The 24,707-nt window shown below is 41.4% G+C and overlaps 1 protein-coding gene across 3 annotated transcripts in view; it reads left to right on the top strand.

The window, feature by feature from the left end:
• LOC124798400 (peroxisomal multifunctional enzyme type 2) overlaps positions 1-24,707 on the top strand; it is a 146,717-nt gene that overhangs the window by 76,548 nt on the left and 45,462 nt on the right. For all 3 annotated transcript variants that reach the window (XM_047261786.1, XM_047261787.1, XM_047261785.1), the window contains exons 12-13: positions 6,588-6,711; positions 16,221-16,393. In XM_047261786.1, the coding sequence (XP_047117742.1) occupies positions 6,588-6,711; positions 16,221-16,393 (297 nt within the window). The remainder of the gene's footprint in view (positions 1-6,587; positions 6,712-16,220; positions 16,394-24,707) is intronic.

Below are 24,707 nucleotides of genomic sequence, written 5' to 3'. Positions count from 1 at the left end.
CCACTGTCCTTGCTGACGAACCTCTGCTGGAAGTGGTGAGTGACTTGCATCTAAGTGAACTCTTTTCTGTATAAATTCACCTCTCAGACATGGTAGCTGAACCTGCTGCACAGGTGGCTGGCCATTTCTCAACTCCTTAATGCCATATGGAACTGAGCAAATCAACATTATGAGGGGACGATGCTGCTGCTACTTTTATCACAGGGCACTTTGGGAGGCAGTTTCTCCTGTTAGAACTAGTCAGCCTTTTTTTGTAATTTACCTGCTTCTGTTTGTAATGATGTGGAATTCCGGAATTATTTTCAGCCCTAGTGACAGGAGGGAGCAATACACAGTACTTGCAAAGAGTGCCTTTTGTTTTCGTGGAATATGCCCTAGATATGGATTATATCAATCAGTTTTCTTGAAGAATGACGTGTATCGGTTTAAAAATTGTAATTCCTTACCAGAACTCAATAATTTTTGATGACTCCTCCTTTTCAACTTACAGTCAGGTAAGTAGCCCAACATAACAAACTAGGGCATTTTCATGCAGCCATAATTTGTTATAGCTGCATTATTGCCTGCAACACATTCCCACCCCATCAAATTATATCCAAAAATTAATTATTTTACAAATAATTTTACTTGGTAAATTAACAGTACAAAAACAATATCTTAACAGCCTATGTCAATGATGGAGTTTACTTCCGTAAAGAAAAGGAATAATACTCATCTTGGTGCAGGATGATTGGCCCAGGTTATGTTTTAATACGTTAGTCTCAATTTCAATTTATTGTGCAAGGCGAACATGTACATTTCATTAATCCAGTCAGTCTCCACAAGCAAAGTCCCAAATGGTGAGCCAAAAAACAGACAAAAACTGAGACTTGCAGTTACTGTTGTAATTAAATTCATAAGTTTCTAACAATGAATATATTCCTACTCTTTGTTGTTAATTCAGTTATTAACATTGTCATAGACAAACAATTTTATAGCAGATTTCTTGTGGTGAAATTTTTTTCTGAAATCAGTTATATTGCAGTTTTTTTAATTTTCTTTTTGCTGACATAAAATATGTTTTCTTTCTTGTCTTTCTTCTCTCATCATGTTTAATACAATAACTATTACTCCCTGAAAGTGCTTTAACACTTGTCCACGTGTATATTGTAATGCAATAATTTTTACCCTTCTATAATGCTCTAATGCTTTTCTACATATATACAGTAAATTCAGAAACAAACTGTTTTTTTTTTTTTTTTTCTTATAAAGAAGCTAAAATTTGTACAATTTTTGCCAATTTATGTTACATACACAATGTAATAGCTCATACTTGATTTTTGCAAGAGTTTTAACTTGTGTAATTACAAAAAATTATGTCAAAGAACCATACTAGAATACCAATTTGAAAAAAGAGGTTTTTAATAAAAAATGTGTGTATTGAATACTTTACTAATCCAAGATACCATTTATTTCAGTTGTTTCTATCTGAAACAGTTACATTTCATCATGAGTGTTCAGATGGAGAAGGACCACAGGTGTTTCTGGAGAATTAATGGTTGTCCAGTTTCACCTGTATATAATCATAGAACTTTCTGATGATTATCATTGCATTCACTGCTACTACCTTAAAACTTTCACCACATAGAATAGTAATCTTCCGTAATAGGCACAAAACCGACTTCTAGTCCACTAAGATGTAGAATGAAAGTGGAGTTAAGGAAGGTTGTCTGAAAAGTGGGTCATAAGTAAGGAATTGATTTTCATGGAAAAGCATGCTTTTTTGTGTAGTCAAATACAATGCCCTTTTTTCTTTATGTTCTTGAACATATGTTTATCTATGAGCCCAGATCTCCAGGCTAATTGACCCTAGTCAAGATACATATCTCTAATAACTGCTGAACTTCTGCTGCAGAGATAGAATTTCACCCTTAGAACTGCTTACAAGGACTGGTCAGCACCACACTCTGTTCCTCTCTGCCAGTGAATGTTGTGTGTCCTTCTGTAATTCATCAGAATATTTGGAGTCTTTGAAGTAAATTCTGGTTAATACTAACATTCATATTGTCATGTTTTTAACTTTTCTGTATGTAGACAACTGCGAATGACACCCAAAATCATAAAAGTACATAAATGCTCAGTATGAACTAGTGGATGAAAACTGCAGTTCAGTTGCATAAGAGCAAGAACAGTGGCTTTTTCAAAATAGCTGCTTTACTTCTAATTTCATACAAAGCAGTTTAGAAGTAATTCCCATAATTATTAGTGTGGGGAGATTGCCATTGCTTGCAATTGGTTGTTAGTATACTTTGCAGATATTACTTGCAGTGGCTGATTTTGGCTGTTAATATGTAACTTGACTCATCCAATGAATGTGAATGAGGACATGAATGAATAACACACGTCTGTGACATAAAAATCGTTTCAAAGTTATTAAGTGATTTGTATAGTATTTTCAATGCTGATTTCAGGAAAAATAGTGAAAAAATTCCATCACATACAGTTATTTAACAAAGTGCTTGTCTAGTTTTAGCATTTTTTGATATTTCAGCACTCTAGTGAGTTAGGATTTCCATAAACTGTTATTTAGCCATTTTTATACTAGATATACGTAAAATAAAGAGTAATTAGGAGAAACCAGCAGTATTTTCATGTCAGTGCTTGTCTGTCGTACTGCCCCTTCCCCTCCCATCACCAAGCAGTGAGCTTAAGCTATTGTCCTTCAGTTCACAGTACCCCTTCACTCTGTGCTGTTCACGTGTTGCTGTTACTAGTGCTTCAAAGTAGTGACTGTTTTCTTGTGTTGTGAAGTTGTTTTATGGACAATGGCTACCAGAGGATGTATAAACTCGCCAGATTGCTTCTGCTACATTTGTGGTAACTGTACCATTAAAAAGCAACAAAGAAACATTTCCGATTTTGTTGAAAATGTATATTTCGCCTTTTTTGGCATAAAGTTAGGCAATCAGGATAAGCCTTGGGCCCCACACAAAGTTTGTTCAGCATGTGTTGAAGAACTGAGGCAATGGTTTCAACATAAAAAGCAGTCCTTATCTTTTGGAATACCATTCGTTTGGAGGGAGCCCAAAAATTATAGTGATGACTGCTATTTTTGTTCTTGCAACATACGAGGTTTCAATTTGAAAAACAAAAAGGATATTTCTTACTCTAACATTCAATCAGCCATTTGCCCTGTTCCTCATGGACCTGAAGTATCAATACCCTCTCCTCCAGATTCTTTGGATGATATAGATGATCACGAGCCATTGGCTCAGCAAGGTGATAGTGAAGAAGACAGAGATTGCTACGATCCTGGCACAACCGATCCCATTCCATTCTCCCAACCTGAACTAAACGATTTAGTTAGAGACCTAGGCCTTTCTAAAGAATCGGCAGAGGTTTTAGGATCTAGATTGAAAGATAAACATATGTTGGCTCCGGGTACATCCTTTTCTAGGTATTGATTGAGGGAAAAGGAGTTTGTATCTCTCTTCTCTCAAGAAGGTGACGTGGTGGTTTGCAGTGATGTTCCTGGACTTATGGCATGTTTCAAAATAGAATATGCTCCTGGTGAGTGGAGACTTTTTATTGATTCTTCAAAAAGAAGCCTTAAAGGAATACATCTACATAATGGCAATAAGTATGCTTCTATACGAGTTGGACACTCAGTTCACTTAAAAGAATGTTACGAAAACCTTGAACTGGTTTTAAGCAAACTCTGCTATTCAGATTACAGATAGACACTATGTGGTATTTTAAAAGTGCTTTCAATTCCCTTGAGAAAAACCTTACAGGTAGGGGATAAAAATGTTGAGAGGAAAAGCCTTGTGGATCCCAAAAAGGTTTTACTTCCACCACTTCACATTAAGCTGGAGCTAATGAAACAATTTATTAAGGCACTGACAAAAGAAGGGGAGTGTTTCAGATATCTTTGTGGATAGTTTCCTGGTTTATCCAAGGCAAAGCTGAAAGAAGGAATCTTTGCGGACCAGACATTAGGAAACTAATGACAGATCCCAACTTTGTGGACAAATGGAAACAAAAGAAAAGGCAGCATGGACATCTTTTAAATTAGTTGTTACCAGTTTCCTAGGAAACAAAAGAGATTCAAACTACAAGACAATCATCACAGACATCCTCGACAACTTTAAGAAGCTGGGCTGTAACATGAGCATTAAAGTACATTTCCTCCACTGACATCTTGACTACTTCCCTGCAAACCTTGGTGATGTAAGTGAAGAGCTGGGCAAAAGATTCCACCAAGACATCAAAGAAATGGAAAGAACATATCAAGGAAGATGGAAGATCAACATGATAGCGGACTGCTGCTGGATGATAAAAAGAGATGATCCTCAACAAGTCCACAGCCAAAAAAGCAATAAAAGAAGCTTTGACAGAAAGCAAAAGTGTTATTATAAGGACTTATGAGCTTAAAGAGAAATGGAAGTGTACTGGAAATGTAATTTAGAACGTGATTTATAAATAAAATTTTTATAACATTGGGAAAAATGTGATAAATTGCTTAAATTTTCGTATTATACCCAATAATACTCCCTTCTTTGTGTTGAAACCTGACATGATAGAAAAAAATGTGTTGCATTTTTGAAATCAGTGCTGAAAAGTACATAAAATTCAGTTATCAAATTTCAAACAACTTTCAAAAAACATTTTTTTGCAGACCTGTGTAATCAAATCCAGTGCAGTTTAAAATAGAATGTTAAAAAGGGAGTGAAAGACATCTTCCTAGCTGGTTTGAATAAAATCTGGCTGATTGGAAGCCTGGAAACACTTTGCATTGTTTGCAGTCTACTGCATTTTTGATCAAAGTTCCTTCAAATTAATTTCTTTGTACCTCATCCAAAAATTCATCTGTCAAGAAAAGAAAAAACAATATGTTCATTGTAATAAGACCATACATTGTATTTCCATTAGACGGTTTATTATAGTTTCTCTTCTTCTTAACATGAATAACATAAACAACCTGTTGACAAAAATAGGGGGATCTTTATCTTGATCAGTGTGGTTATAGTATACAATATACAAATCTTAACGGGATAAGTCAATAGAAGGAGCGATCTGTATGGTTTCAGGAGAGACAGATGAACAATAATCGTGCCAGTCAAGTTAGAATTATTGCATGCAGCTTGCTGAAAAAGTTAGGGTTTGTAAATTGAGTGTCTGAAATGTACAAGGGACATTTAAATGAAAAAGAGAGAGATGGAAAAAAAAGTAAGTGAACTGTTTATTATTTCGAAATTGTTTGCCATAACTGTTAATACATTTATCCCTCTGTGAGATGACAATATATATGAGAGAGAACGAATAGCTGATAAGAGGGTTCCTGTGAAATTCTGAAATGACTTTGTTCTTTCAAAAGAATGACATGGTAACAGTTATAAAATATGATGTTTACGTGCAAATTTCAGTAATATGCAGCAATTGGAAGGTGGGGCATAGAGTCCATTTTTGTACATTGATTACTACAATGGAGCAGAAACAAGAGCTCGTGTGGTAATAAATTGAAGCTTTTTTTTTATTTGACAGTGTGTTCGCAGGATTTGTTCTCTTCAGTAGCTGTGTTTTGAAATTCTCTTTCTAGGGCACAGCTTTTGCAGTTTTGTGCAGATAAAAGAAAATCTGTCTAAGACAAAAGCTGATCTGTGTAGCCACCAACTATTGCTACCAAAGGAAACACATTTCATTTCCTGGAATGGTTGATAAGGGCACACACCACAGTTACATTTGCAAAAGCTGTGAGAATAACCACAGATTGACGTGGTAGAGCAAGTCTCTGTAAGCTTTTCAAAAGAATAAAAAAAAGAAGCTCATCACTCACCTCTGTGCAGGATTTTGTACCGTTGCACCTGCCCACTAAATGTACAAAAAAAATATGTCTTTAAAATGTCTTAAATGCGGAGATTTCTGCATCTCTCTTACATCTGTGATATGGTCCAAACATGATTTCTCATCTCAAAATTTTGTTTGCTTAGCAGTCATCAGTTGCTGAAATGTTCTCGATGAAAAAGCTTCTTGAGGAGCATTTACTAGAGGGTTCGGATAGAATGGAAATGGCATTATTTTTGAAAAATTATGAAGCAAGTTTCACAAAAAGCAGGTACTTCTGTTACTTTCTCAAGAAGCTCTGAGTGATCCTCGTATTATTAGTATTGTAAAGTTTTTTTCTCATGAAAAGTGAAACATGTGTTATAAACAAAATGGAGAAAATTACCGGTGGAGGAGTAATAGTGTGGAGACAGTATTGCAGAGAGAATCACTTTGGGAATATGTGTGAAGAAGTAGTAGTGGCTAGCAACATAGTCCTCATGCAGGGGAATGGAGAGTGAAAAATATTTAAATAATTTCTCTGTATCTCGACATGATTTTTTTAGTTTCCTTCAGTGCCTTTCTATTTCTTCTGTTTTCTTTTCGTTTTTAACAACTAAATATTCACTTTTGAATATATTTGTGTACTTTCATGACAATGTCTTACTTTTTTGTAAATGTTAATTTTTATATTGCTTGTATTTGAATATTTAAATACTTCTATCAAAAATTATGCTGTCCTGATAACTGTGCATGACGTCACTGTAAGTTTGTATACTTTACAGGTCCTACATGGAGAGCAATATCTGGAGGTCCTAAAACCTATTTCTACTTCTGGAAATCTTAAATCAGTGGCATATGTTGCAGATGTCCTGGATAAAGGATCAGGAGCAGTTATTCTTGTAAACAGTAAGTACAAAAAAGAAAGTACTTGAAACTGAACTGTATTGATGTAACAGCAAGAGGCTGAACAAAATGCAACAACCTGAATCGATTCCAGTATGAAACTAAACTTCTGTATTTTTTGTAATACCTAAATTTTTGCACTCATATTTACCATGTTCACAGATAATGCCTCTAAATGAAGTGCATCTTATATTTCCTCAGTGATTAAAGCACTATATCTATACCATCTGGCGAGCAAGATGTATGAAACAGGCGAAATAGCCTCAGACTTCAAGAAGAATATAATAATTCCAATCCCAAAGAAAGCGGGTGTTGACAGATGTGAAAATTACCGAACTATCAGTTTAATAAGTCACAGCTGCAAAATACTAACACGAATTCTTTACAGACGAATGGAAAAACTAGTAGAAGCCAACCTTGGGGAAGATCAGTTTGGATTCCGTAGAAACACTGGAACACGTGAGGCAATACTGACACTACGACTTATCTTAGAAGAAAGATTAAGGAAAGGCAAAGCTACGTTTCTAGCATTTGTAGACTTAGAGAAAGCTTTTGACAATGTTGACTGGAATACTCTCTTTCAAATTCTAAAGGTGGCAGGGGTAAAATACAGGGAGCGAAAGGCTATTTACAATTTGTACAGAAACCAGATGGCAGTTATAAGAGTTGAGGGACATGAAAGGGAAGCAGTGGTTGGGAAGGGAGTAAGACAGGGTTGTAGCCTCTCCCCGATGTTGTTCAATCTGTATACTGAGCAAGCAGTAAAGGAAACAAAAGAAAAATTCGGAGTAGGTATTAAAATTCATGGAGAAGAAATAAAAACTTTGAGGTTCGCCGGTGACATTGTAATTCTGTCAGAGACAGCAAAGGACTTGGAAGAGCAGTTGAATGGAATGGACAGTGTCTTGGAAGGAGGATATAAGATGAACATCAACAAAAGCAAAACAAGGATAATGGAATGTAGTCTAATTAAGTCAGGTGATGCTGAGGGAATTAGATTAGGAAATGAGGCACTTAAAGTAGTAAAGGAGTTTTGCTATTTGGGGAGCAAAATAACTGATGATGGTCGAAGTAGAGAGGATGTAAAATGTAGGCTGGCAATGGCAAGGAAAGCGTTTCTGAAGAAGAGAAATTTGTTATCATTCAGTATTGATTTAAGTGTCAGGAAGTCATTTCTGAAAGTATTCGTATGGAGTGCAGCCATGTATGGAAGTGAAACATGGACGATAAATAGTTTGGACAAGAAGAGAATAGAAGCTTCCGAAATGTGGTGCTACAGAAGAATGCTGAAGATTAGATGGGTAGATCACATAACTAATGAGGAAGTATTGAATAGGATTGGGGAGAAGAGAAGTTTGTGGCACAACTTGACCAGAAGAAGGGATCGGTTGGTAGGACATGTTCTGAGGCATCAAGGGATCACCAATTTAGTATTGGAGGGCAGCGTGGAGGGTAAAAATCGTAGAGGGAGACCAAGAGATGAATACACAAAGCAGGTTCAGAAGGATGTAGGCTGGAGTAGGTATTGGGAGATGAAGAAGCTTGCACAGGATAGAGTAGCATGGAGAGCTGCATCAAACCAGTCTCAGGACTGAAGACCACAACAACAATCTATACCATACCTGAAGCTGAATGTACTCGCCCGAGCACAACGTGCTGTAGTCACCCCCTTCTTAGTAAGATATCCTTTGCCCTGCATCAATAAAGTTATGTTGTCTAAGTGATTCACTGGTAGCCACTGCTGCTTGTTAATGGACAACAAGAGTGGCATTGAGAGTATAATCAATGAGTAAATTCCTAGACCTCCAGAAAAAGGGAAATGGTGCACAAACATTCCTGTTCGACTTAAAACTACCTAGTACAGGCTGTTGCAGGAAGAATTAGGAAACAAGTACCAGGTCACAAATGTCTTAAAGTGAAGTATTTGTCTTAGCTGAGCGATAGAAGAACTTTGCAAAAAGAGGATCAAATTGTAATGGTGTGTGGACTGTCAAACAGTGTACCGACAGGGAACAGAGTTACAATGTTTCGAGTGGCCTGGTAAAGATAGTTTCTGCAAAGAACTTAACAAATGTTGATTCCATTCCTGATTTGAGGCATTGTGATAGGTCCCAGTTGAACAACTCTGTAAGTTGGGTTAGCATGGAGTTAGATCAATTGCTTCTGTCAGTTACAGGGCTGAACATCAGTTTAGTTTCTGTTGATACTATTGGTGGGAGGGTTACGAAACATGGCTTACATCTCATTAGGAAAGGGAAGGAGAAACTGGCTGGATTTGTAGCTGAGTCTGTAACAGTGAGCACTGCCCCTCATGGGAATATCTCTGTGATCACTGGTATGAGGGCAGTGCCTTTTTAGGATAAACTCAGATTTCAGGTTATCAGTGTTAAATAAATTATGATAACTGAAAATTTTGAGGCTGAAACGGTTGAAAAAAAAAGGAGACTGAAATAAGATTATTGCATCAAAGAATTACATGACTAAAAATATAGTCAGTAAAGTTCTGGTTGTTCAGATGAGCTGCAGCCTAAATGGCATGTGGATATAATATGTATTCCTGAACAACATTGGACCATTGAAATAGGAGTACTGAATATGGGTGGATATAAGTTAGCATCCAGCTACTGCAGGAGGAAGTAGGACTTTCTACTTATATAAAAGAATGAATACAAACATAGGAGACGAGGTACTGGCAGAAGCAACGCTGTGAGGATGGGGCGTGAGTCGTGCTTGGGTAGCTCAGTTGGTAGAGCACTTGCCCGCGAAAGGCAAAGGTCCCGAGTACGAGTCTCAGTCCGGCACACAGTTTTAATCTGTCAGGAAGTTTCATATCAGCGCACACTCGGCTGTAGAGTGAAAATTTCATTCTAGGAACAACCCCCAGGCTGTGGCTAAGCCATGTCTCCGCGATATCCTTTCTTTCAGGAGTGGTAGTTCTGCAAGGTTCGCAGAAGAGCTTCTGTTAAGTTTGGAAGGTAAGAGACTAGGTACTGGCAGAAGTAAGGCTGTGAGGACGGGGCGTGAGTTGTGCTTGGGTAGCTTAGTTGGTAGAGCACTTGCCCACGTAAGGCAAAGTTCCTGAGTTTGAGTCTTGGTCCGGCACACAGTTTTAATCTGCCAGGAAGTTTCATATCAGCGCACACTCCGCTGTAGGATGAAAATTTCATTCTAGAAACAACCCCCAGGCTGTGACACACAGTTTTAATCTGCCAGGAAGTTTCATATCAGCGCACACTCCGCTGTTGAGTGAAAATTTCATTCTGAATACAAACATACAAACAATGGTACCTTTAGATTTTGCAATCATTTGCAGCTTGAAGATTGTTCAAAAGAAGCAGAAATTCATTGAAACTGTAAATGACAATTTTGAGTTATTTATGAAACAAAATGATGCATCAATGACCTTAATTTTCAAATAGAATGTGGCAATACTAATCAGAGATGGTAAGTTAATTTTTCAAAGCATCCCTGTTCAAATATGGGCAGAAACAAAATAGGTTAATCCAAATTAAGCTTTGGACAGAGTGGTACGTACATGGTAGAGAAAACATCCAAATAATTGAAGTGCTGCATGAAGCTACTGAATCCATGCTGTTGTGCTGCAGGATAGACTCTGACACCTGTACACATTAATTAACTCATAATAGAAATGTGAGAGCAGTTGCCAGTTTATAAAAATATTGTGTTTGCATATAATTTGACATTTGAACTGTGTGTCTTCAGGGGCGGCTTTGAATTGGATGAAACAAGTCTTGCAAGTCACAGGTCCTGTGACAGTAGCGCATTCGTGAGACAAATTGTGTCACATGAGTAACAGTAAGAGTAATAATCATACCATGTGAAAAGAAGGAAAAGAGAACAAACAGAACACTGTGTGGAGACAATGCTGCTACATGTAATTCCTATTCATTTCTGACTATTGTGGCTTAATGGGGAAATGTATCATTGGGTTATTGATCAGGGCAACACCTGGTGATGATGGAATATTCTAGTTTGTTTATGACTAACGGTTATTCATAAGTACAGCTGAGGTATAAGAGGATGGATGCGTGAAAACTACAAGACATGCAGAAAAATGATGTGTATTGGTGGATAGAACAACTGTCCAAGATTCAGTTAGTAATACACACTCTGGTGTAATTCCAGAATGCACTACAAGGGGGCAGGCATGTAAGAACATGTAGAAAATCATCCACGTGTATAGTGACAATGAATTTGTTCATACATGTTGACAGGCCAGCCAGTGAGCAGACCTGCAAATAGGCTGCTGCTGTTGCACCTTTCCAAGCTTTGGAGAGGTGATTTCAGTGAATTGCATACATGTATTGACATTTTTTGTGTCACAAAGGAGCCCATGTTGAGTATCTGTAATTTGAGCTACAAACTTGGAGAGCTGCTGTATCCATTGATGTGTGTCTGTTCTGTGTATGCCTTGTGGTTTTTGGACAGTCATCTTCTGAAACCCTGGAGGTATATATAAATATGTGGTATGGAAATTTCTGGCATCCTACAATAATTTAGGAGTAAAGGTTTTGAGGGTTTGTGTTGGGTCAAGCGGCTTAGGGGGCAGGGAGCATGAAGGAAGGATGGGAAAGAGTAGCTGGCAGTTCAGAGGAAGTCACCAGGTGTGCAAGATACGAATGTGGAAGGGAGAGGCAGCAGTTGCCCAGGTCAAGAATGCAGCACACTTGCGCTGGAGTCTTTGGGTTTGTGCAGTGCACTGTGGTGGTGATGTGAGGGAATGGTTGGGAGTAGATGACAGAACAGAGGAAGAGGAGACTGTTGGGAAGAAGATGTGAGGGCAAGGTGTTAGCAAAGATTGAGACCAGTAGTATTATGGGAATAAAGGATGTGCTGCAAGGAGAACTCCCATCTGTGTAGTTCAGAGAAACGGGCTGGGGGAAGGATCCAGATGACACAGGTTGTGAGGCAGCCCTTGGCCACAGTTTGGCAGTGGCCATAGCCTGGAATAGGATGTCCTGGGTGAGTGAGTGAGACAAGTCTTGCACCTAGGCCTTCCACAGAGATATGACCCATGTGACGAGGGGTTGTGAATTTAGGTGGCATTGGGATAAATCAAGATATTGTGTCGGTTGGGTGGGCAGTGGAATAACAGTTTGGGAGAGGTAGGGAGGATTATGTGTAGGGGTCCCTCATTTCCGGGCAGGATGAGAGATAGACACAGCTCTTTCTAAGGACTTGGTTCAGTTGCTCTAGTCCATAATGATAGCAGGTGGTGCTCTTTTGAAGCTGGTTCTTGGGAGTAGTATGGCCATCCTGATTTAGGTTTTCTGTGAGTTTCCTAAATCGCTCCAGGCAAATGCCAGGATGGTTCCTTTGAAAGGGCATGGCCAACTTCCTTCCTCGTCTTTTGCTAATCCGATGAGACCGATGACCTCGCTGTCGGGTCTCCTCCCCCAAACAAACGAACCCAATCTTGGGAGTAGTAGGAGGATTAGCGGTATTTGAGGGTAGGGCATGGGAAATGGTTTGTGGACTGTGAAATCCTTTGTGATACCTTCAGCATATTGACCAAAGGAGTTCTCATCACAGCAGATATGCTGTCCATGAGTCACCAGCCTGTACAGGAGTGATTTTTTGGTGTGGAACGGATGACGGCTGTCAAAATGTTTGTACTGTTCATGGTTAGTGGGCTTGATGTGGGCAGAGGTATGGATGGAACCATCAGAATGGTGGAAATCAATATCCAAGTAGGTGGCATATTGGTGTGACAAAGACCAGGTGAAATGAATGGTAAAGGTCATGAGGCTGCGAAAGAATGAGGATAGGGTGTTTTGATCCTGGCTACAGATCATGAAGATATCATCAGTGAACCTGAAATAGACAACAGGTTTGGGACACTAAAAAATTTTTCATCAGCTGACGCATAAACAGACTGGTATAGGAAGTTGCCATCTATGAGCTCATGGCCATGCTGCGGATTTGTTTGTATATTTTCCTCTCAAAGGAGAAGTAGTTATGTGTGAGGATATAATTGGTTACTTACATAAGAAATGAGCTACTGGGTTCGGAATAAGAATAATGTTGGGAGAGGTAGTGTTTAATAGCAGTAAGGCAATGGATGTGGGGGATGTTAGTGTATGGGGAAGTGGCATCAACCGAGATGAGTATGGCTCCAGATGGTTATGGGGTAGGAATGGTAACGAGTTGGTGAAGGAAGTTCTTATTTTTAATATGATATGCTAGGCTGTAAGCAGTTGGTTAGCGGTATTAGTCAACAAGAGCTGAGGTTCTTTCAGTTGGAATACAATAACCAGGTACAGTGTGGGGTACAGGATTGTTGGGTTTATGAGTTTTGGGAAATATGTAGAAAGTGTGTGTGTGTGTGCGTGTGCGCGTGTGTGTGTTTGGGGAGGGGGGGGGTGCGAAGGTAGATGATTCTGTGATGGTTCTAATGATTTGAATATGGATTGAATATTATACTGAACTTCTGGGATGGGATCACTGTGGCAGAGCTTGTAGGTGGAGTAGTCAGACAGTTGTCAGCTAACTTCTGTCAGGTAGTCACTGCAATTTGTGGCGACAGTGATGGAGCTTTCGTCTTCAGTTAGGATGATTAAATCAGGATGTATCTTGAGATTACCGATTGCTGTTCTTTCTTCAGTTCAGAGGTTTTATGTTCTTGGGAAGGAATTTGGGGAAGGATGGTGAGGTCTAGTTGGAGGTAAGGAGTTGGTGGAAGATAACCTAGTGGTGATTAGGCGGGAGGCCATGGTTGGATGGCAGTACAAACTGAGAAATGCAAGGTTAAATATTGGGATTAGGTTGGCTTGGTTGGAGGGATTGTTACTGTGTCAGTGTGTAAACGAGAGTCCTATTTACATTTAAGATGTTACAACAGGGTGAGCCACTGTACAAGACATCAGACTGTGTTTAGCTAGCTTCCTTTTGTGGTATTATTCCAGTAGACCTGCTGTCCAGCACATCAGAAATATTTACAGTGAACATAATAGAAGATTTTGCAAATTTTTAGTCTTGACTTTTCACATTAGATTCTAGTCAGTCTAGTCTCACATTTGCTATGTGCTGTTTGTTTGATGATTCCTCTTTACTGGATTTTGCTTTAAACAACAGTCAACGCCTCAATCAACTCAAATGCTTGTGGACAAAGTGAGTATTAACAAGCCAAGCAAATCTGGTTGTAATCTGCTGGTGCCTATACATATAACAATATGCACGCAAGTCAATACCTCGCTTAAGGCACCGCAAAACCATCCAATTCTCCACAAAATAAGAGCAACAACCCAATTACCTCTGGGAGTGCTTTCCAACAACTAGCAGGATGGCATGGACGAAATTCATATAATTTTCAATATAATCAATTACACCAATGACTACCACCAAAACAAAGACGTGGCTCTACAGTTCCTTTCATGTTGTACATAAACGATTACCCTTCCATATGACACATAAGTGATTAATCATTACTTCCTCCCACAAAATATTACTATCCAATAAAGATCTCCCTTGCCAGTACTAAACAATTCATAGGAGTGAATGCTACTTGAACAAAGTCAGTCATAAATCAGTCTTAGGAGAAAAAACTCTTACAACCACAACAGTTAACAGTAGTTTCTATAAGTGTGCTTATCAGAATGTCTGGCCTCACCATATCAGAAATCAGACTTCAACCAAGATGGACTATGACCTGTCATCTTCTGATGAACTGATTCCTGCAAAGCTCATACATGGACTGCCTTTCTTCTCAAGTAAAAGTAATTTGGAACCATCATTGTTAACAAACATGTTATGCCACCTTGAGTTTTGACAATGATTTCATTGTTATTATTGGGCTTCAGCAAGCTCAAGCGGCTGCCAGCTACTCTGCAGTGTCATTACATCTCTGGTTTTTGCAGTGACCAGTGGCTGCCTCACTGCTTCATGCACTAGTCTCCTTTTGGCCTCCAGTGAAATGTGTATCTAGAATGTTGTTACAGCAAACATACACAATATTTAATACACATATTTTTACATACAAAAACCTTGTTTCCTGACCCATATGCATACGGATGCCTGACAAGACTAAAGACATACGTTTCTGAATTGGTGCAGATAGATATGCAGGAATTCACTGGGGATAAGTTGTTGTTGGGTGGGAGGGGAGAGGCAAAACAAAAAATAAAAGTGCAAACTAAAAGAGATGTGGGTAATGGCCAAATGAAAGCAATAGATGATTGTAAATGGACCTGTGGGTAGCAACGTGTGGGTCTGGGAAATGAAAATGCAGGAAGAAATTGTGTTGTGGTCTTGAAAGTAGTCACCCGTTCCTCCCAACACAACCGCTTGAACTTCAACATGGTGTCAGTATATGGTTCCCAGTGGAATCCAACTCAAGAAGAATGAATAAGTTAATAAGTTAGTACTGTATTATTATCCCACAGGAGCACTGAGATTTGTTACAAACGGAAAGAACCATCAAAATGTAAATACTGAAGTTGCTTAATTGACAGAAGCTGCACTTGTAAAAGGTTGTACATGCACACACTCCTTGTATGTGGTGTGTACTCACTACCTATGATTCAGTGGCAGCTGAATGGGTTGTGTGTCCTCACTTTATGTTTATTGTTCCCGTCTAGGAGTTTCCATTATCATAATGGCAGTTTGGCAGTTGATTTAATGCAAACTGTAGTAGTTGCTGTTCAGTCTTTGATCTGTAGCTTCTTCTTTTACAAAAGTTCTTTTTTTTTTTTATATTTTGCTCATTATTGGTCTTAATTATGAGGGCTGGAACTTCGATAGTGGCAACTATTTATTCACAACTGATACAAAAGAGTTAAATGTTTGCACCTGTTACTGTCCTTCAAAGTAGTCACCAACCTTGTGTAGAACCCATTGCCAGTGATGTGGAAGGCGTAGTATACCGTTAGCAGAGCCTGTTCTGTTGATGGTGCGAATGGAGTGGTCTACTACCTGTCTAATCTCTGGAACAGTTCTGAAGTGAATGCCAGGAAGTTGTTCCTTCATCTTTGGAATCAAATCAAAGTCACAAGGACTTAAGTCTGGGGAGTATGGTGGATGGTACAGTACTTCAGAGTCCCATCGACCGAACAGAGCAGCCACAGCTTGCGCTGTATGCGCCTGCGCATTGTCATGCAAAATGATGGATGGGTTGCACAGAAAGTGTTGCCACTTTTTTCGCAAAGCTGGTCACAGGTGATGCTCCAAGAATGAACAGTAATACTGTGCATTGACGGTCTGCCATGGAGGAACGTAATGCGTTAAGAAACACCATCACAGTCGTACACAAGAATCAACATAACTTAAGACCGCTACATTCGCGCCATCAACAGAACAGGCTCTAATAACGGTATACTATGCCTTCCACATCACTGGCAACTAGTTCTACACAATGCTGGTGACTACTTTGAAGGACAGTAACAGGTGCAAACATGTAACTCTTTTGTATCGGTTGTGAATAAATAGTTGCCACTATTTAAGTTCCAACCCTCATAGAATGATTAAATTAATTTTGCTCTGTTTTATCATTCCAGTTGAGAGTTTTGATGAAAGTGGTGAGAAGGTGGCACAAGGGCAGATGGTTGTCTTTGCTGTTGGATGTGGTGGTTTTGGAGGCAAGAGATCGTCAGATAAGCAGATACCAGCACTGTCACACCCTAATCGGTCACCAGATGCATCATTGAGCCAGAAAACTATTGAAGATCAAGTAAGAACTGTTTGTTTTTAATGTAATTTTTTGTGTCAATGCACCTTTTCTTTATCGTTGGGTATCTGTTTCTACAAGGAGTGATATCACAAGATTTTGACACTTGTTTATGGTAACTGATCCCTGGTTAATGTAATGCAATTGAGGTACATGATTTTTGTGTATAACGGCATTTTGAATTGCATGCCAATGAACTGCTTGTAAATAATTCAACCCATTCCATACCAAGAAGTCTTTTCTATACAGCTGACCACCTGTGGATGTTGCCCTGTAAAGATGAGCAGTCCATCTCAAAATATACCACAAGTCTCACTGAGACCTTTACAGAATAAAATGACCCTACTAAACCTGTACAAAAACACCTCTCCCATACTGTATCTCTCCAGTCTTCCACCACCTACCAAAGCCCTACCATCTGACCACAAAGGAGCATTCCAGGACTGCAGCAACCAAATCAAATTCTCCACCAGAGTTTTGACTACCTCTCATCATGCCCTGAAATGAAGAACGTCCTACCCACTACCTTTCCCACCCCTCCCACAGAGGTATTCCGCTGCCCACTGAACCTACACAGTATCATCACCCATCCCTACTCTGCTCCTGCTTCCCACCCCTTGCTTCAAGGTTCATATCTCTGTAATAGACATAGGTACAGGACCTGAAAGGGACATGAAAGGGAAGCAGTGGTTGGGAAGAGAGTGAGACAGGGTTGTAGCCTCCCCGATGCTATTCAATCTGTACACATTGAGCAAGCAGAAAAAGGAAACAAAAGAAAAATTCGGAGTAGGTATTAAAATCCATGGAGAAGAAATAAAAACTTTGAGGTTCGCCGATGACATTGTAATTCTGTCAGACAGCAAAGGACTTGGAAGAGCAGTTGACCGGAATGGACAGTGTCTTGAAAGGAGGATATAAGGTGAACATCAACAAAAGTAAAACAAGGATAATGGAATGTAGTTGAATTAAGTTGGGTGATGCTGAGGGAATTAGATTAGGAAACGAGACACGTAAAGTAGTAAAGGAGTTTTGCTATTGGGGTGGGTGGTTGGGGGGGGGGGGGGCAAAATAACTGATGATAGTCGAAGTAGAGAGGATATAAAATGTAGACTAGCAGTGGCAAGGAAAGTGTTCCTGGAGAAGAGAAATTTGTTAACATTGAGTATAGATTTAAGTGTCAGGAAGTCATTTCTGAAAGTATTTGTATGGAGTGTAGCCATGTATGGAAGTGAAACAAGCAGAAGACGAAAGGATGTGGGTTTTAAGGGAGAGGGTAAGGAGTCATTCCAATCCCGGGAGCAGAAAGACTTACCTTAGGGGGAAAAAAGGGGTGGTATAAACTCGCATACACACACATATCCATCTGCACATACACAGACAGGTCTAGTGACCTGCCAGCACTTTCGTTTGGTAAGTCACATCATCTTTGTTTTTAGATATATTAAAGCACTGGCAGGTCGATAGACACACAAACTTACACACAACACATGTTTGTGTGTATGTTTGTGTTTGTTTGTGTGTCTATCGACCTGCCAGCGCTTTCGTTTGGTAAGTCACATCATCTTTGTTTTTAGATATATTTTTCCCACATGGAATGTTTCCCTCTAGCTTTCGCAACCAACGGCTGCTTCATCAGGAAAGAGGGAAGGAGAGGGAAAGACGAAAGGATGTGAGTTTTAAGGAAGAGGGTAAGGAGTCATTCCAATCCCGGGAGCGGAAAGACTTACCTAAGGGGGAAAAAAGGGGTGGTATATACTCGCATACACACACATATCCATCTGCACATACACAGACACAAGCAGACATTTGTAAAGGTAAAGAGTTTGGGCAGAGATGTCAGTCGAGGCGGAAGTACATAGGCAAAGATGTTGTTGAATGACAGCTGAGATATGAGCAGCGGCAACTTGAAATTAGCGGAGGTTGAGGCCTGGCGGGTATCGAGAAGAGAGGATATACTGAAGGGCAAGTTCCCATCTCCGGAGTTCTGACAGGTTGGTGTTAGTGGGAAGTATCCAGATAACCCGAACGGTGTAACACTGTGCCAAGATGTGCTGGCCGTGCACCAAGGCATGTTTAGCCACAGGGTGATCCTCATTACCAACAAACACTGTCTGCCTGTGTCCATTCATGCGAATGGACAGTTTGTTGCTGGTCATTCCCACATAGAAAGCTTCACAGTGTAGGCAGGTCAGTTGGTAAATCACGTGGGTGCTTTCACACGTGGCTCTGCCTTTGATTGTGTACACATTCCGGGTTACAGGACTGGAGTAGGTGGTGGTGGGAGGGTGCATGGGACAGGTTTTACACCGGGGGCGGTTACAAAGGTAGGAGCCAGAGGGTAGGGAAGGTGGTTTGGGGATTTCATAGGGATGAACTATCAGGTTACGAAGGTTAGGTGGACGGCGGAAAGACACTCTTGGTGGAGTGGGGAGGATTTCATGAAGGATGGATCTCATTTCAGGGCAGGATTTGAGGAAGACGTATCCCTGCTGGAGAGCCACATTCAGAGTCTGATCCAGTCCTGGAAAGTATCCTGTCACAAGTGGGGCACTTTTGGGGTTCTTCTGTGGGAGGTTCTGGGTTTGAGGGGATGAGGAAGTGGATCTGGTTATTTGCTTCTGTACCAGGTCGGGAGGGTAGTTGCGGGATGCGAAAGCTGTTTTCAGGTTGTTGGTGTAATGGTTCAGGGATTCCGGACTGGAGCAGATTCATTTGCCACGAAGACCTAGGCTGTAGGGAAGGGACCGTTTGATGTGGAATGGGTGGCAGCTGTCATAGTGGAGGTATTGTTGCTTGTTGGCGGGTTTGATGTGGACGGACATGTGAAGCTGGCCATTCAACAGGTGGAGGTCAACGTCAAGGAAAGTGGCATGGGATTTGGAGTAGGACCAGGTGAATCTGATGGAACCAAAGGAGTTGAGGTTGGAGAGGAAATTCTGGAGTTGTTCTTCACTGTGAGTCCAGATCATGAAGATGTCATCAATAAATCTGTACCAAACTTGGAGTTGGCAGGCCTGGGTAACCAAGAAGGCTTCCTCTAAGCGACCCATAAATAGGTTGGCGTATGAGGGGGCCATCCTGGTACCCATGGCTGTTCCCTTTAATTGTTGGTATGTCTGGCCTTCAAAAGTGAAGAAGTTGTGGGTCAGGATGAAGCTGGCTAAGGTAATGAGGAAAGAGGTTTTAGGTAGGGTGGCAGGTGATCGGCATGAAAGGAAGTGCTCCATCGCAGCGAGGCCCTAGACGTGCGGAATATTTGTGTATAAGGAAGTGGCATCAATGGTTACAAGGATGGTTTCTGGGGGTAACAGACTGGGTAAGGATTCCAGGCGTTCGAGAAAGTGGTTGGGGTCTTTGATGAAGGATGGGAGACTGCATGTAATGGGTTGAAGGTGTTGATCTACGTAGGCAGAGATACGTTCTGTGGGGGCTTGGTAACCAGCTACAATGGGACAGCTGGGATGATTGGGTTTGTGAATTTTAGGAAGAAGGTAGGGGTGCGGGGTGTTGGTGGGGTCAGGAGGTTGATGGAGTCAGGTGAAAGGTTTTGTAGGGGGCCTAAGGTTCTGAGGATTCCTTGAAGCTCCGCCTGGGCATCAGGAATGGGGTTACCTTGGCAAACTTTGTATGTAGTGTTGTCTGAAAGCTGACGCGGTCCCTCAGCCACATACTCCCGACGATCAAGTACCACGGTCGTGGAACCCTTGTCCGCTGGAAGAATGACGATGGATCAGTCAGCCTTCAGATCACGGATAGCCTGGGCTTCAGCAGTGGTGATGTTGGGAGTAGGATTAAGATTTTTTATGAAGGATTGAGAGGCAAGGCTGGAAGTCAGAAATTCCTGGAAGGTTTGGAGGGGGTGATTTTGAGGAAGAGGAGGTGGGTCCCGCTGTGACGGAGGATGGAACTATTCCAGGCAGGGTTCAATTTGGATAGTGTCTTGGGGAGTTGGATCATTAGGAGTAGGATTAAGGTCATTTTTCTTCATGGCAAAGTCATATTTGCAGCAGAGAGTACGAGTGTAGGACAGTAAATCTTTGACGAGGGCTGTTTGGTTGAATCTGGGAGTGGGGCTGAAGGTGAGGCCTTTGGATAGGACAGAGGTTTCGGATTGAGAGAGAGGTTTGGAGGAAAGGTTAACTACTGAATTAGGGTGTTGTGGTTCCAGATTGTGTCGATTGGAATTTTGAGGGTTTGGAGGGAGTGGAGTTGGTAGTGGGAGATTGAGTAGATGGGAGAGACTGGGTTTGTGTGCAATGAGAGGAGGTTGAGATTTGCTGGAAAGGTTGTGAAGGGTGGGTGAGTTGCCTTTCCGGAGGTGGGAAAGCAGGAGATTGGATAGTTTTTTAAGGTGGAGGGTGGCATGCTGTTCTAATTTGCGGTTGGCCTGTAGGAAGATGCTCTGAACAGCCGGTGTGGATGTGGGAGAGGAAAGATTGAGGACTTTTATTAAGGATAGGAGTTGACGGGTGTGTTCATTGGCTGAGTTGATGTGTAGGTGAAGGATTAGGTGGGTGAGGGCAATGGATTGTTCAGTTTGGAACTGGTATAGGGACTGATGGAAAGAAGGGTTGGAGCCAGAGATGGGAACTTTAAGTGTGATGCCTTTGGGGGTAATGCCAAATGTCACACAAGCCTGAGAAAATAAAATATGGGAGTGTAATCTGGTTAGGGCGAAGGCATGTTTGCAGAGGGAATGTAAATAAAACTTAATGGGGTCGTTGTGGGGGTGTTGTGAGGGTGACATGGTATTAGAAGGTGGAAAGTACAACATGAGGCTGAAATGAAGATGAAAATAAAAATATATGGGGAGAGATAAAGGTGAACTAGAAAGCAACTGTAGATCTGGTGTGAAAAAAGGCGAAAAAAGTGTTGGTTAGAGCTGGGCTATGTTGATCCTGTGGTGAACTTGTGTAGGTAGACAACGATGTGCATAAAGGTTAGGTGGTTGTGTTGCCGCCAAAACACGTTAAAGGGTGGAGAAATTCGGGAAAATTTCGAAAAAACTATGTGTAAATGTATTAAAAGGAGTGGTTTTGTGGTGGCAGATTATGAAAATGATGTTAAAACCTGTGGGAAGCAGCTAAAAATGATCAGTGATGTGAGAAAAATGTAAATGGAAATGAAGCAAAAGTTATTAGAACTAGCCGAAATGGTTGTTTAATAGGTGAAAGGAACTGTTTGTGAACTAGAAACGGTGGATTTTATAGCAGCGGTAGTGTTGAAAGCGGAATTTTTTTTTTTGCGGGGGGTGTGTGGGGGGAAGTGGGTTACGTATTATTACATATTATTGAGTATACATCGGCGGGATAAAATTGTATAGTGATTACGGTAAAAAGGAGAAGGTGAATACAAAGTGAAACTACTGGCAAAAACAGAAAGAGAAAATAAGACGACAGAAAAGATTTCGAAATGCAACAGTGACAATAACAAACGTAATTGTTTGGTTCAAATTAATGATATGAATATAATAGAGGGAAACATTCCACGTGGGAAAAATATATCTAAAAACAAAGATGATGAGACTTACCAAACAAAAGCGCTGGCAGGTCCATAGGCACACAAATGAACACAAACAAACACACAAAATTCTAGCTTTTGCAACCAATGGCTGCTTCGTCAGGAAAGAGGGAAGGAGAGGGAAAGACGAAAGGATGTGGGTTTTAAGGGAGAGGGTAAGGAGTCATTCCAATCCCGGGAGCGGAAAGACTTACCTCAGGGGGAAAAAAGGGCAGGTATACACTCGCACACACACACACATATCCATCCGCACATACACAGACACAAGCAGACATTTGTAAAGGCAAAGAGTTTGGGCAGAGATGTCAGTCGAGGCGGAAGTAAAGAGGCAAAGGTGTTGTTGAAAGACAGATGAGGTATGAGTGGCGGCAACTTGAAATTAGCGGAGTTTGAGGCGTGGCGGATAACGAGATGAGAGGATGTACTGAAGGGCAAGTTCCCATCTCCGGAGTTCTGACAGGTTGGTGTTAGTGGGAAGTATCCAGATAACCCGAACGGTGTAACACTGTGCCAAGATGTGCTGGCCGTGCACCAAGGCATGTTTAGCCACAGGGTGATCCTCATTACCAACAAACACTGTCTGCCTGTGTCCATTCATGCGAATGGACAGTTTATTGCTGGTCATTCCCATATAGAAAGCTTCACAGTGTAGGCAGGTCAGTTGGTAAAACACGTGGGTGCTTTCACACGTGGCTCTGCCTTTGATCGTGTACAACTTCCGGGTTACAGGATTGGAGTAGGTGGTGGTGGGAGGGTGCATGGGACAGGTTTTACACCGGGGGCGGTTACAAGGGTAGGAGCCAGAGGGTAGGGAAGGTGGTTTGGGGATTTCATAGGGATGAACTATCAGGTTACGAAGGTTAGGTGGACGGCGGAAAGACACTCTTGGTGGAGTGGGGAGGATTTCGTGAAGGATGGATCTCATTTCAGGGCAGGATTTGAGGAAGTCGTATCCCTGCTGGAGAGCCACATTCAGAGTCTAATCCAGTCCCGGAAAGTATCCTGTCACAAGTGGGGCACTTTTGGGGTTCTTCTGTGGGAGGTTCTGGGTTTGAAGGGATGAGGAAGTGGCTCTGGTTATTTGCTTCTGTACCAGGTCGGGAGGGTAGTTGCGGGATGCGAAAGCTGTTTTCAGGTTGTTGGTGTAATGGTTCAGGGATTCCGGACTGGAGCAGATTCATTTGCCACGAAGACCTAGGCTGTAGGGAAGGGACCGTTTGATGTGGAATGGGTGGCAGCCGTCATAATGGAGGTACTGTTCCTTGTTGGTGGGTTTGATGTGGACGGATGTGTGAAGCTGGCCATTCAACAGGTGGAGGTCAACGTCAAGGAAAGTGGCATGGGATTTAGAGTAGGACCAGGTGAATCTGATGGAACCAAAGGAGTTGAGGTTGGAGAGGAAATTCTGGAGTTCTTCTTCACTGTGAATCCAGATCATGAAGATGTCATCAATAAATCTGTACCAAACTTTGGGTTTGCAGGCCTGGGTAACCAAGAAGGCTTCCTCTAAGCGACCCATGAATAGGTTGGCGTATGAGGGGGCCATCCTGGTACCCATGGCTGTTCCCTTTAATTGTTGGTATGTCTGGCCTTCAAAAGTGAAGAAGTTGTGGGTCAGGATGAAGCTGGCTAAGGTAATATCAACCAACTGTTGCTTCGTCGGGAAAGAGGGAAGGAGAGGGAAAGACGAAAGGTTGTGGGTATTAAGGGAGAGGGTAAGGAGTCATTCCAATCCCGGGAGCGGAAAGACTTACCTTAGGGGGAAAAGAGACAGGTATACAGTCGCACACACACACATATCCATCCGCACATACACAGACACAAGCAGACATTTGTAAAGGCAAAGAGTTTGGGCAGAGATGTCAGTCGAGGCGGAAGTACAGAGGCAAAGATGTTGTTGAATGACAGCTGAGGTATGAGCGGCAGCAACTTGAAATTAGTAGAGGTTGAGGCCTGGTGGGTAACAGGAAGAAAGGATATATTGGAGGGCAAGTTCCCATCTTCGGAGTTCTGATAGGTTGGTGTCAGTGGGAAGTATCCAGATAACCCGGATGGTGTAACACTGTGCCAAGATGTGCTGGCCATGCACCAAGGCATGTTTAGCCACAGGGTGATCCTCATTACCAACAAACACTGTCTGCCTGTGTCCGTTCATGCGAATGGACAGTTTGTTGCAGGTCATTCCCACATAGAAAGCTTCACAGTGTAGTCAGGTCAGTTGGTAAATCACATGGGTGCTTTCACACGTGGCTCTGCCTTTGATCGTGTACACATTCCGGGTTACAAGACTGGAGTAGGTGGTGGTGGGAGGGTGCATGGGACAGATTTTACACTGGGGGCAGTTACAAGGGTAGGAGCCAGAGGGTAGGGAAGGTGGTTTGGGGATTTCATAGGGATGAACTATCAGGTTACGAAGGTTAGGTGGACGGCGGAAAGACACTCTTGGTGGTGTGGGGAGGATTTCATGAAGGATGGATCTCATTTTAGGGCAGGATTTGAGGAAGTCGTATCCCTGCTGGAGAGCCACGTTCAGAGTCTAGGTATATATTTTCTGTAGAGAAGAAGATTTTAAATACCTTCTATTTCAGTCTTGTACTGCTATGAGCAGAAACTGATCATGTTGTGTACTGAATTTGAGCAACGACAACCACAGGTGTAACTTAGTTCAAAAATCTCGGCAATCCAGCAGTGCTGAACTGTATTTAATCTGGAGCACTTTTCTTTTTAGTTAATTGATACTGACCAGAAATCAGACAGACACTCTATCAGCTTACTAAACAAAAAAAAAAAAAAAAAA

Source organism: Schistocerca piceifrons, chromosome 5, assembly GCF_021461385.2.
Source record: "Schistocerca piceifrons isolate TAMUIC-IGC-003096 chromosome 5, iqSchPice1.1, whole genome shotgun sequence".
Lineage (NCBI taxonomy): Eukaryota > Metazoa > Arthropoda > Insecta > Orthoptera > Acrididae > Schistocerca > Schistocerca piceifrons.
Note: the sequence above shows the minus strand (reverse complement) of the source record. Positions and strands in the feature narration are given on the sequence as shown.